General features: G+C 46.2%; 1 protein-coding gene across 3 annotated transcripts in view; it reads right to left on the bottom strand.

Moving 5' to 3' along the window:
• The window catches only part of OFD1 (OFD1 centriole and centriolar satellite protein), a 486,789-nt gene that overhangs the window by 100,215 nt on the left and 373,063 nt on the right, over positions 1 to 13,511 (bottom strand). For all 3 annotated transcript variants that reach the window (XM_069204717.1, XM_069204715.1, XM_069204716.1), the window contains exon 20: positions 9,647 to 9,801. In XM_069204717.1, coding sequence (XP_069060818.1) covers positions 9,647 to 9,801 — 155 coding nt within the window. The remainder of the gene's footprint in view (positions 1 to 9,646; positions 9,802 to 13,511) is intronic.

Below are 13,511 nucleotides of genomic sequence, written 5' to 3'. Positions count from 1 at the left end.
AGCATTGCAGAAGCTACGTAAATATTGTTCGAAGCCTTGATTGAGTCGTTCCATCTGTCCGTTAGTTTGAGGATGGAACCCTGATGATAAGGCCACTTCGATTCCTAAGGTCTTACAGAATTGTTTCCAGAATAGGGAGATATATTGAGGACCCCTATCCGATATAATGACCTGAGGTAATCCATGAAGTCGAAAGATTTCTTGTGTAAAGATTTGACCTAAGTCTTTTGCCGTTGGCAACTTTCTTAAGGCCGTGAAGTGAGCCATCTTAGTGAAGGAGTCCACAGTTACCATTATTACGCGATTTCCATTTGAAGAGGGTAATGAGCACATGAAATCTGTGGAGATGGTGTGCCATGGCCCTGGGGGAACTGGTAGTGGGGCGAAGTAAACCTACTGGTTTAGTACGGGGTGTCTTGGCTTGAGCACATATAGGACAGGATGATACATATTCTTCCGTATCTGTCTTGAGAGTTGGCCACCAGAAGGGGCGAAGCAGAAGTTCTTGAGTAGCTTTCATTCCTCAATGACCGGCAATGGGGGAATCATGGCACATACGTAAGGCTTCAGTCTGTACTAGTTTAGTGGGTAAGAACAGGGCCTTATCATGATAGTAATACCCTTGATCTATATGAAGTTGCGGCCGCAACTTATTCAACTCTGTGTCTTCTAGACGGGCATATTCGGACCTGACTTGGTCTAAAAAAGTCTGTACTAAACCAATGATTTTGTTATTGTCAAATAGGTTCTGAACAGGAGAATCACTGCACTCAGGGTAACGCCGGGACAAGGCATCCGCCAGGATGTTCTGCGAACCAGGGATGTATGTGATATAAAAGTCATATTGGCTGAAAAAGAAAGCCCATCGAGCCTGCCGGCTATTCTGAAACTGAAAGTTTCTTAAGCACTGTAGATTTCTGTGGTCTGTCCGGGCTTCAAAGGGTTCTTTCGAGCCCATCAGAAAGTGTCTCCATTCTGTACATGCGGTCTTTAAGGCGAGTAATTCACAATCTAGCACGGAATAGTTCAGTTCTGAGTCGGATAAGATATGGGAAAGGTAGAATACTGGGTGCTCTAGATCATCATCGTCTTGTCTTTGCAGTAAGGCAGCCCCAATGGCTCTTTCGGATGCGTCTGCGACCACAATGAATTGTTTGCTGGTGTCTGGGTGTCGTAAAATGGGGGCTTGAATAAAGGCTTTCTTTAAGTCTTGAAAGGCTAACTCTGCGTCTTGTGTCCAACAAAAGCCCTTTTTTAGATGGTCTTTTTTAAGGGTTTGAGTAATATAGCTGGTTCTCTGTGCAAAGTCTGCTATAAATTGTCGATAGAAGTTGGCTAATCCCAAAAAACACTGAGTCTCCTTGATGGAAGAAGGAGATGGCCAATTCAATATAGCTTGCACTTTGTCTGAATCCATGGCGACTCCGGTTTGGTTAATGCAATACCCCAAGTACTTTACTTCCGTCTGGTCAAACTCGCACTTTTCCGGTTTGCAGAATAAATGGTGTTGTCGGAGTCACTCTACAACTTGGCGAAAATGCTTAGAGTGTTCCTCTGGGTGAACAGAAAAAATTAAAATATCGTCGAGATAAACCACTACTGTTTGTTGCAAAAGATCGGAAAAGATAGAATCCATGAACCTTTGAAAAATGGAAGGGGCATTGGTGAGTCCGAATGGCATTACTCGATATTCGTAGTGACCAAAAGGTGTTCTAAAAACGGTCTTCCACTCATCACCTTCTTTAATTCTTAAAAGATGGTAGGCTCCTCTGAGATCCAGCTTGGTGAATCTTTTTGCCCCTCTGACTGCTTCTAGGATGTCCTTAATGAGGGGTAACGGGTACTGATCCTTAATAGTGATCTTGTTTAATCCTCTAAAATCAATACAGGGACGCAAATCTTTAGTCTTCTTAGGAACAAAAAAGAGAGGAGCCCCTGCCGGTGAAGAGGAGGGAGCAATCAACCCGCTCTGTAGGTTCTCATCAAGGTATTCCTTAAGAATCTGCTTCTCAGGTTCTGTGAGAGAGTACATTCGCCCGAAAGGAACCACTGTATTTGGTTCTAAAGGAATGGCGCAATCATACTCTCTATGGGGTGGCAGTTCAAGTTTTTCTGGCTTCTGGAATACGTCGGCATATTCCTGATATTGCCTGGGAACTCCCTGTAGGACGTTAATAGAGCATCCCACCTTAGGGGGTGCGGTTAGAAGACCTTTTGGGGACCAATAATCCCCTGCTAGGTAGCAGTGGTGCTGGCAAAAATGAGAGGATAAAGAAATAGTTCTTGTTTCCCAGTTGATGTAGGGGTTGTGTCGTGTGAGCCATGGAATTCCCAGGATCATGACGTGGTGTGGCGATGAAATTAAATCAAACAAAAGGTTTTCTTGGTGTTTCCCAAACTGTAGGCAGAAAGTAGGGGTGGTATATTGTACAGGTCCTGAGGCCAAGAGTGACCCATCCACCCTGTGTACTTGTTCTGGTACTTCCTTAGGTAGTTGTGCTATCTGTCGTTCCTTGGCCCATGCTTCATCTACATAGATGCCACTGGCTCCGCAGTCAAATAAAGCCAGGGTTCTTTCTTCTCGGCCATCAGCCAAGTGAAGGATAACTGGTAAAAGAAAAAGAGCAGTTCCTTCCTCCCTGGAAGAACAAATGGAAGGTATTTCACGATATCCCGTCCTCACCCTTCTCACGGAGGACGGGAGTTGGCGTTTCCCAAAGGCTTGGTTGGACGAATGGGACAGGCGCGAATTAGGTGACCAGCTGCACCACACTATAGACAAAGTCCCTTCCTTAGTCTGTTTTCTCTTTCACTAGCTGATAAAGGTCCTCGAGCCGTATCAATTTGCATTGGCTCTTCCTCGGTAGCCCCCTTAGTTTCAGGACGGACTTCCTCGGTACGATGAGAGAAGGTGCGAGATGTCACTGAGTGTGATGGCAAATGACTCTTCCTTTTTTCCATTCTTCGTTCATTCAATCGATATTCTATTGGCAGAGTCTGATCCATCAATCCTTTAAGGTTCTCTATTCTAGCAGAGTGCACCAGTTCGTCCTTAATGTCCTCTCTGAGACCTCTGCGGAACAGTGTCACCAAGGTACGTTCCACCCAGGACGTTTCTGCTGCTTATTGTCTGAAACGGGTGATGTATTGTAATACATCTTGATTCCCTTGTTGGATATCGCAAAGAGCTTCTTCTGCTGAAGCCTCAAGTCCAGGGCGCTCAAACATATGTTTGAAGGTAGTGACAAAGGTGGAATAATTAGACAGGCAGGGATCATTTCTTGTCACTAAAGGAGTGGCCCAAGCCAAGGCTGGCCCCGATAAGGCGCTAATCAAATACCCCACCTTGGTCTTGTCTTGCACAAATTGCGAGGGGCGAAAGGTAAAGTAAACCGTCAAGGTATCCAGGAATTCTCTCAATTTGTTAGGCTCCCTGGAGAAACGAGGTGTAGTGGCAGATACTGAGGGGACATCAGTGGTCCTGGATGCAAAGGCTTGTCGGTAGACGGTATTTTCAGTTCGTAGCTGTTGGAGTTCTTGAGCCTGTTGTTGCATTGTCATGAGCAGGGTCTGACTGGTGGGTTCCGTATTTGCCACTGGATTATCCATGGTTCCGGACTGCAACTGGATTTGTGGGCGTTGCAATCTTTCACGGTTTTCACGGGGCTTACCGTCGAAGTTGATGAGTGTTAGGGAACGGCCCCGGTTCCGGCAGGTTTTGCTCTGGCCGAGGTAGGGGCGACCCCTTCCGGTAGCCACGGTGCTGTTTGACAATAGCAAGCCACTACAGTCCGTGCCCTCCAGAAGGAGTCCCAGAGGAAAAACCCCAATAGGGTAAAAAAACCTCCAACAGGAACTCCCTGAAACAGAAGGAGGGCACAAGGGCGTTAGAACTGAGGATCCGAGAGTACAGGAAGACTGGAGACAAAGACAGGTCAGGAAATACTGGATTCACAAGAAGAAACCAGCCGGAGTGTGACTACCACCGAAAGAGTGTTGCCACGCAATGAACAAGCAGCTGAATTCTCCTTATATACCCCTAGACAGGAAGTAGGAAACAGGAAGTAGAAACACCACCATCTTGGATTGGGGAAAAGAGTATAACATTGAATAAAGAACATGCGTCCAACAAAAAGAAACAATGCATGCTGGGAAGAGAGGAAGTGGGTAGCATGCTGGGAAAGGGAAAAGGCATGCATAACAGCACCATCATGTGCAGGTATCCGGCTTTTGCCTGTGCATACTGGTAAGTGCAGAAGTACCTAATGTCCAAATGTAAAGCGCACTAAATGCGCAATGCGCGGCAGGATCTAGACCCAACTCAGGGTCTTATCTCCTGCCGCGTTTGTCTTTGCTGTAAAGACAAAAGAAGGGGGCGCGGCGAGTGCCGCGACCCCTGGCCGGACTCGCGGCTTCCCCCGCAGTCTGCATGCAAGCCGCGGCTTCCCCCGCGGCCTTCCCTGCGGCCCGCACGCAGGGTGCGGTAAAATGCCGCGCCGCGGCCGCCTGAGCCTGCGGCCGCGGCGCAACAGGTCTGGCAACCGCAAAAAGGAAAAGATGGTATCCTTTGTTGTTGTCCAAAGCAGAGCCCTGCTGGGCCAAAGAAAGAATGAACAAGCGAACGTGTGAAAGAGGGGCAGTAAGGGCTCAACCTTGTTCTTTGTACACCATGCCACAAACATGTCCCACTGGCAGGCGTACAGTCTTGGTGGAGGGACGCCTGGCTGCTAGAATAACATTGCAGACTTCAGGTGGAAGGTCAAAACCTGTCAACTATTGCTGCTGCATGAAAGCAGAGCATTCACAAGTCAGGTGCAGGACCCTACCCTGTTGCTGCACCAGAAGATCTACCTGAAGAGGCAGACTGATCAGAGGACTGATGCTAATGCACAGGAGTTCTGGGTACCAAATTCCTGATCTTTTTGATAACTCTGGGTAGGAGTTGTGTTGTCGAAAAGGTGTACAAGAGCCCGGAGCGCTCACCAAGATGAAAAGAAGGTCTGAGCGAGAGCTGCCTTAGAAATTCCAGCAGGCAAAACTGCTGACATTGTGTGTTCTCAACAATGGCAAAGATATCTAACCAAGGCTCTCCCAACTCTTGAAAGAGGCTTTGTGCTACCTCCGGAAGAAAATACCATTTGTGATTAACTAGGCATCGGCGGCTGAGTTTGTCTGCTCTAGCATTCAGAGACCCCACAAGGTGTTGAACCACTAGGGATATGCCCTGGTGTTCCAGCCACATCCAAAGGTGCAACACCTCTTGACAAAGGGTCCAAAACCCCACCCTGACCTTAATATTTCTCTACCAAATGGCAGTGGTGTTGTACGTGAGCACTTGCACTAGTCTTCCCTTGAATGAAGGAAGAAAGGCTTTCAATGCCATTTGGAAAACCTGAAGCTTGAGAAGACTGACGTGGAGCCAGATTTCCACCAATGTGGCCGCCCCAAATCGAGCAGTGACATCTGTCACCACAGCCTGCTCTGGTCGAGGAAGGGAGAGGGGTCTACCATTGACCCTATCATGATTTGTTAGCCACCATTGCAGGTCATTTGCAGTTCCCTTTGAAATCCGGACCATGTCAGAGAGGTTCCCCTGATGCTGCGCCCACTGGAACCTCAGGTCTCACTGCACAGCTCACATGTGCCAACAGGCATAAGTCACTAGCAGGATGCAGGAGGTCATGAAGTCTAGAAGCCTCAAAGTTAGTCTCAGCGAAACCCAGGATAGAGGCTGAAACATCTGTATCATAGCCTGAATATCCTGAACTCACCATTCAGGAGAACAGGCCCGAAACAACACTGCATTCAGAACAGTTCTGAGGAAAAGGAGTGTCCCAGAGGGACTCAGGTGCGACTTTGGCACGTTGATAGTGAACCCCAGTGAGTGCGGAAGGTTTAGTCCTGCAAGTCCAATGCAACCATCCGGTCTCCTGGGTCCAGGGAAGACAGAACCTGAGAGAAAGTAAGCATCTTGAACTTCTTCTTCAGGAAGAAGTTGAGAAGATGCAAGTTGAGGACAGGACGAAGGTCTCCGTCCTTTTTGGGCACCAGGATGTAGTAGGAATTGCAACTATGCCCTACTTTTGATGCCTGCACTCGCTCTATGGCGCCGTTGGCCAATAGAGCCAACCATTTCTGACTAAGCACAAAGAGATGGTTCTTCATCAGTTTGTTGTAAGTGGGTGGCATGGGGAGGGGCATATTCAGAAAAGGGAGGGGGCAGCCCTTTTGGACAATTTGCAAAACCCATTGGTCGGATGTTACTGACCATAAACTGCTTCCCACGAGCTGCCCATGATGTTGAAATGCAAGCTAAAGGGATTGGGAGAGTGCTGCTGCCAGGGGTCTGGCTTGACCTTTGGCTGGAAGCCCCACGTGCGTCCTCAGCCCCAAATAGATTGGAAAGCCTGTTCGGCATGGTGGCTGGGCAGGTAAAGACATGGTTGGAAGCCCCTTCTGTGGTCATGAAAAAGTCAAAAGGCAGACTGGGATTGACGAGGAGCCATGGAAAGGCCAAAGGACCTGACCGTAGCCCTAAGGTCCTTAAAGTGCTCCAGTTCTGGGTCTGACTTATCTCGTAAGAAACACGGTCAATCAAAGGGCATCTTCATGAGAGAACCCTGGACATCACATCCCTTGAAAAGCCAGTGGTTCTCAGCCAGGTGTGTTGATTCAATGCCACCAACGATTAAATCACCCTATCCAGTGAGTCATTGTGTCCAGTCCACGTTGCATGGTGAACTTTGCTGCACCCCTGCCATCTGCAATCGCCAGTGATAGCGTGGCTCGGGCCTCCTCTGAGACCTCTGGCAGCACTTGTGCAAATGAACCAAGATCATTTTGGTTTTTCAGCCCAAAAGGCATGTGGTGTGCACTGTTCGCAATGCTAGGGTGGTGGAAGAGAAAACCCTCATGCCAAAGATTTCCAGCCTCTTGAATTCCCTGTCTGATGGCGTAAAAGTGAACGTGACCGGGTTAACTTAGTATGTGGAGGCCTGGAATACCAGGCTCTACGGGTACTGGATGAGGAAATTGGACTGCCCAAGAGCGGGCGACAGCAGCAGGCAATTGTCATATTCACAGACGCCTCTGTGCAGGGCATAGACCAGGCCCAAAGAAGGACATATGTAGGTGCTTTATTAAAAGGGAGTAAATGTTCGGATGGGTAACTCCAGGCTGAAGCATCTGTGTCCTGATGTTAACACATTTGTGTTTTGCTTTGCTTTGGCCGCCCTAAGTGTGCCGGGTATGCCCTGACGTGGGTCCCGAGCTCACTATGCCACTGGAATCAAGTTAGCCTGGCTGATGAAGGGTGAAACCCTGAAACCTGTCCCAGGATGCTTGTTTATGGTCGAGGGAGGACTTGGCCTGGCAGTTCGGGCTGGACTGTTCCCATGAGGAACAGGGTCAAGACTGATTTGCATATGGCTGGGTCTAAACTGTGGTGGCATGGTGAGCAAAAGAACAATGGATTAAACCCAGATCTGTGACTTGGGGTGAATGTGTGATTGGTTCCGCATTCTGTCCATCATTTGAGTTTTGCTTTGCTTTGGCTGCCATAAGTGTGCAGGGTATGCCCAGACATGGGTCCCGGGCTCACTATGCCACTGGATTCAAGCTAGCCTGGCTGATGAAGGGTGAAACCCTGAAACCGCTCCGAGGATACTTGTTTCCGGTACAGGGAGGACCTGGCCTGGCAGTTCGGGCTGGACTGTTCCCATGAGGAACAGGGTCAAGACTGATTTGCATATGGCTGGGTCTAAACTGGGGTGGCATGGTGAGCAAAAGGACGATGGATTAAACCCAGATTTGTGACTGGGGGTGAATGTGTGATTGGTTCCGCATTCTGTCAAATGAGCCACCTTCCTCTGTAGCCATGGTAGAGGCAGAGACTAAGTCAGTGTCTGGGGAGGTGTCCAAACCACTGTCATCTGACAAATCCTCATACCAGTTGGCCTCTGCATCTTCAACAGGGCACTGGTAACCATAAGGATCCTCAGACCTCTCCCATTCGCCCCGAAGTCTAGGTCTATCAAAGGAATAAGGCACTGGCCCCGACATTAGAGGTCTGCCTCCGTTGGCCCCAGAGCAGGCTTGAATGTGGGGGATGGGGAATGTGGGGGATGATGATGGAGCTGGTGCAGCCATAGGGCGCCTATGGGGTAGGCACTGGCGCAGGTCGGGAACGGTCAAGATGACTCGACCGGCACCGCTCCCGATGCATCACAGCATAACCTGATAGAATTCTCATAACTGGGCGGGGTTCGCTCTGGATCCTGGAAACTCTGGGAGGCATGGAGACGGCCCAGACAGAGGCTCCACCAAAGAACTAGGTCTCAAATACCTGTGCTCCCTTGTTTCATCAGATGTCATCGACAGATGTGGCAAAGTCAAACATCTCTTCGACTTCTTGTTCTTCTTATGCCTATGGGACTTATCCGATTTTCCTGATGACTTTGACTGTGGCAACAAGCACCTGGAGTAGCTCCTTCACAATCTCAGGACCTTCCTGTCCACCGAGATCTTAGGCATCGCACGTCGAGTAACCAGGAGCTTGAGGGACTATTTGCTCAAGGCTTTTGGGTGCATGCCATGGCAGTCGACACAGGTCTTGGCATCATGGTGGCGCTCCAAGACATTCCAAATGTGGGCCTGTCACCGAGATCTGTCGGTGAGAGATGCCATGCCGGCCTTCCTGGCAGCCATCCTAACGTACCAGGAGACACATTCTCAAAAATATTTCAACAAAAAGCCAAAAAAGGGTCAGTCAAAAAAGACTGGAGGCTAGCTCTTCCCGGATCTGCTACGACTATCACAGAAATAGAATAACTGACACCTGTGCACTGGGGTGGCACCTATGCATCACTGAGAATATCACTTCTGGTGCGGATGACACAACGCAGAGCCACCCAATGCCACGTACCCACATGCAGGGGTACTGCTCAACAAACCTTTACAGATCAAGTCTGACATCTGGGGAATACTGTAAGGTAAGGAATCTGTGGCTATCAGAAGTCTCTATGAGATAATAGGTATTGTAAGATGCAAGCATTCTAGAGTCCTGAGTTTCAGAACATGGAGGGTTTCATTCACAAAGGTAAATTACAATTTTGAGTAGGTTTACACTTTGCAGTATATTTACTATCAGTATTCCCAAACAAAGACACTTACTACAAAAGATAAGTCACATGTCTCCAGCTCCCTAGACTCTTGTCTAGGTGGGTGGTGTGTCTCCCTAACCCTTATTAAACAACTCTTACTCCTCCCCAATCCCATTCCCTATAGGAGTATGTCAAACCCTTTTCATACCCACTCACCTGTGTCCCTTCCACATTTATCACTAAAATCTATACTTACATGAGTGGAGACTCTGCAATGGGGGGGGGGGGGGTCGAGAACTTTTCACACATAAGTATAGGCAAAAGTTGTGTTTTGTATTACTAAAAAATACACTACAAAGTGCAGTTTCAGAATCGGGCCTGTATCGAGGACAGAGCTGAAGCAAGTCGAAAACAATGTTTTTGATAGATACGCAAACACAGTTTCCTAAATCTGCAAACAGCATCCTACCCACTTGATTACATACATTAAACAGGAATCCTACAGCAACTTCAGAAGAAACTGAAATAGAGCTAACCTACACTACCTTTTCTCTCTCCAGCTCTTCAAGTTCTTTTTGTTCCCTTTCAAGAGCTTCTTGTCTTTCTCTCTGTCTTCTTTCTTCTCTTTCCCTTCTTTCTTCCTCCCACTTTTTATCTTCATCTTCCAGATCTACCTGTTTGATGTAAATCTGCCCAATGGCTTTAGGACATATGAATACATAAGTGATTAGAAAATATTGATAGTGATAAAAATTGACTGCATAGAAACAAAAAAGATTTTTACAATTTAGCTTTGACTTCTCATAAATAACACTGATGTGTTCATCATGTGACAGAAATCAAACTGATCAATGATATTACATCTCAAAACGTTAAAACATGCGAACCTACTTAAACAACTGTAACATTTCTACTCAGTCTAACATCTTTGGCATGAATTACTGTTTAATGATACAAAGTGCACATTTCTATGCCTCTGGTACAAAGTTAGCAAAGCATATGTACATAAAAAGAGTAGGTAAGCATGTACTGATGACTCTTTGTATGGTCTGCAATGTTATGTGGTCCTATCCCTTCAGTGGAGCAATGTCAACCAGTGGCACCATCATTTCCCTTTGGTGAGTACATGCCTCATTCTGAATCCATAGTGCAAAGTATTTTCATTGGTCATCCATATTAATATTGCATGCTAAAACACAGGGGGGAAAGAGGAGTATCTTTTCAGAGTCCGTTATCCGGCTTGGTGGTGAACATGTGAGCCTGCATTGGCCATCACTATGTTAGCCATTCAACAGCCTTTCATCATATATTGGGTTCTAAATGTAAATACTTTTCCTGTCTTATCTTATTAATGATAACTGAGGATCTCCCTCATCAAGAAGTGGTTTTCCTTCATTCTGCACTGCAAGTCTAGGACCTTTCATCCACTACTGGGCCGAAACCAAATTTCCCCTGTCCACAAAGAGCAGACAATTTCAGACTCAAGACAGACTTCCAACATGACTCCACACAAATTAACTTCTCATCTCGCTACTAACACTAAATTGCTTGGATTCGCTCTCAACTAGACCACGCTTTCAAAGCACACCTTTCTAAGAAGACAATGTGGGCATGATACCAGAGCACACGGTTGACTAAACTGAAGCCATATCTCCCTGCTGCAGGACTCAGAATGCCAAAAAAAGCTATAGTCTTATAACAACTTAATGGAGGCTACACTCAACCCTCGCAGACATGCCTATTTCTGCAATGATCCTCTTTTTCATGATTGTATATGATCTTTTGCTCTTCCCTAAAAGAGCAGGTTTGAGATACATAAATACCCATACATACAAATTCTTAAACAACTCCTTCCAACTATATTGTAAATAATTTCAGTTCATTTCACGCATACAATTTGTTTCCAGCAGCCATACAGAAGATATGACTAGCCATACTATCCATGCATGAAGCATGCTAGCCAATTAGGTGGGAACAGCAAGCAATTAATGAAGACTTTTTGTCTGGGGCCAAAATGTTGACAAGTGCCTCCAGAAAGGCTCCTTTTTAAACCTAGTCCGTACACAAAATATTTCTTCACCGCCTGCATTTACTTTACGATAGCTGAGTAACAGCAATTATAACTGATCTGTGGCTACAGTCCCATTGTGCTTGTCCTATTAATTGGCTGTCATGCAGAGGTTAGGAGCTGTTATTTTTCCTTCATTTTCCAATCAAGACAGTTATGTGTGATTGACCTTACTTCACAGAGGCATAAGTTGGCCTTGTTTTGGAGACAGACATAGACCATGAACTGGAAATAAAGTTCAGGTAGGCATGTGAGATGACCATACCGAAATACTGAACCCTCACAACACCAAATCTTTGATGGTAAGATTAGGCATGCGTGATCTTTAAAAATGTGCCATGTAATATGTTGTCTGTTTTTATCATGTGCTTTTGCATTTGCTACTGTTGAATCGATTTCTGTGGTTATACTTTAGGTTCACTCTGCACTAAAGTTGGCTTAAAATAAAGCCTTTACTATAACTCGTGGGTTTCATGTATGAGCGACATGGGGTGAAAGGTTGTCAGAACTCACTATAATGAATCAAATTACCTGTCTCTCTGGCATGTTTGTTAAGTGCCCAAAACATGTTTTCTCCAGTTAAGTTTGAGAGATATATGTGAGGCATATGTTGTCGATTTCTTTGCACATTTCCCCATAGACTGTTCAATATTTTCATTCCTACCTCCATGCTGAAAATATTTCCCATTGCATACTAAGGGAAGTCACTACATTATTACTATAATAAGTAGCCCACTGTCATCTTGTGCTTTGACAGTGACCTTAGTCTGGTTAGCATCTACCTGTAAGCCTGGTCCAGGCCCTATGGCTCTACAAGACGCTTTTTGTAGTTTGAGTTTGACAGCTTTATTCGAGATTTTGATCTTTTCAGTCTTCCTATTTAATTCCTTGAGCAGGGGGTCTAAGGGATTTCAATAGTGCTTATCCTACCACTTGGACATGTCTGTGTCTTCTTAGTGTCTGCTTCATCCACACCACTTTAGGGTTCAGACAATGTTTTAAAACAATAATAACTTCCTCTTTTCTGCCATTTGTGATATAGTGGGATAAAAGTTAACTTGATCAGTCATCTAACCAGCATACTTAGCATTAAAAAACAAGACAAAGTATCTAACTGTTCATAATTATTCACAGGAGTAGGTTTGGGGAGTGCAAATCTCACTAACTGGTTGCCTAGGTGTTTCCTCTGCACCTCCTCGAGTCTCCACGAGGGTTGGAAGTAACGCTAGATTCTTTTGCTGCTCCAAAATCATACTTCTACAGTATCTAATCTCAGCTGCCACTTGGAGCCTCTTATTTGACTGGATGACTTTGCCGTCGGCATGCACAAGCATTATAAGCGGTCACAACCTTGAGTTTGTGCTCTTCCATCTTAGCACTGTCCTAGAGGGGTAAGAAAGGTAGAGTGGCTGGCTCAGTTGTCTCTAAACCTTTGTGCCGTTAAGCCCTGCAGACCTCACCTTTGCAAGTACAGGGACTCCTAAGATGTAATCCAAAGATCTGTGTCACTGGTGTCCATCTAGTGCCCTTGTGCACCATCCTAAGCTAAGGAAGGGGGGCATTCTCATGACCAGCGACAGAAACTGGCCACGTTCAGCCCCAGCTAGCTCTGTTTCTTGGACAATGTTTTTTGGCAAATGCCTCCTCTTTTGTTCATCTAAACCATTGCTGAAATGAGAAGCTGTGAAGAGAGAAATGAAAGCAAATGACACTAGAAATAAGCCCCAGAAACTGCAGCATACATATGTGAAGGTTGTTTTGTCCTGGGCACTTAAGTGGGCCATTAAACCAGTAATATAGGTGAGCATACCACTCTTTCTGGGATAGATGTCACAATTATCTTCTATGGTCATTATGGCTGGAAAGTCTCTCCAAGTAGCAGATCACGAATGTGTGATCTGTTCAATTGTGGAGACACATGCACTTGGTTAGCCTCAAACCTGCTGAGCTGGTTCCACTCAGACACGTACCTCAAATGTAGCTCAACTGTAGCAATCTCACCTAAAATGGCTCCAGCATTTCTCAGTAGTCCAGTGTATTTGTGACCAGAATTACCAGCTGCGCAAATACAGGCCCAGTAATTCCAGGTCTGGAAACACCAGATGCAAGACTGCTGGTACAGCTGGCATCTGCAGAACTGGCACCTTCCTGTGCTCATCCTGAGCAGAGGGGGAAGCTATACACACAGAGTTTATTCTTGAAAAACACAAAAAATGACCCAAATGACCAGGAAGCATACTTCAGGCACGTGCAGGACCCTGGGTGATTTTCTCTCCCCAAACTACCATTCCACACTGCCATTCTATGGCAGTGCGGGCAGTGAAATCTAGTAGCTGTCACAC

This window comes from Pleurodeles waltl, chromosome 8 (assembly GCF_031143425.1).
Source record: "Pleurodeles waltl isolate 20211129_DDA chromosome 8, aPleWal1.hap1.20221129, whole genome shotgun sequence".
In the NCBI taxonomy this organism is placed as follows: domain Eukaryota; kingdom Metazoa; phylum Chordata; class Amphibia; order Caudata; family Salamandridae; genus Pleurodeles; species Pleurodeles waltl.
The sequence above is the reverse complement of the archived record's forward strand: the minus strand, read 5'-3'. Positions and strand labels throughout refer to the sequence as shown.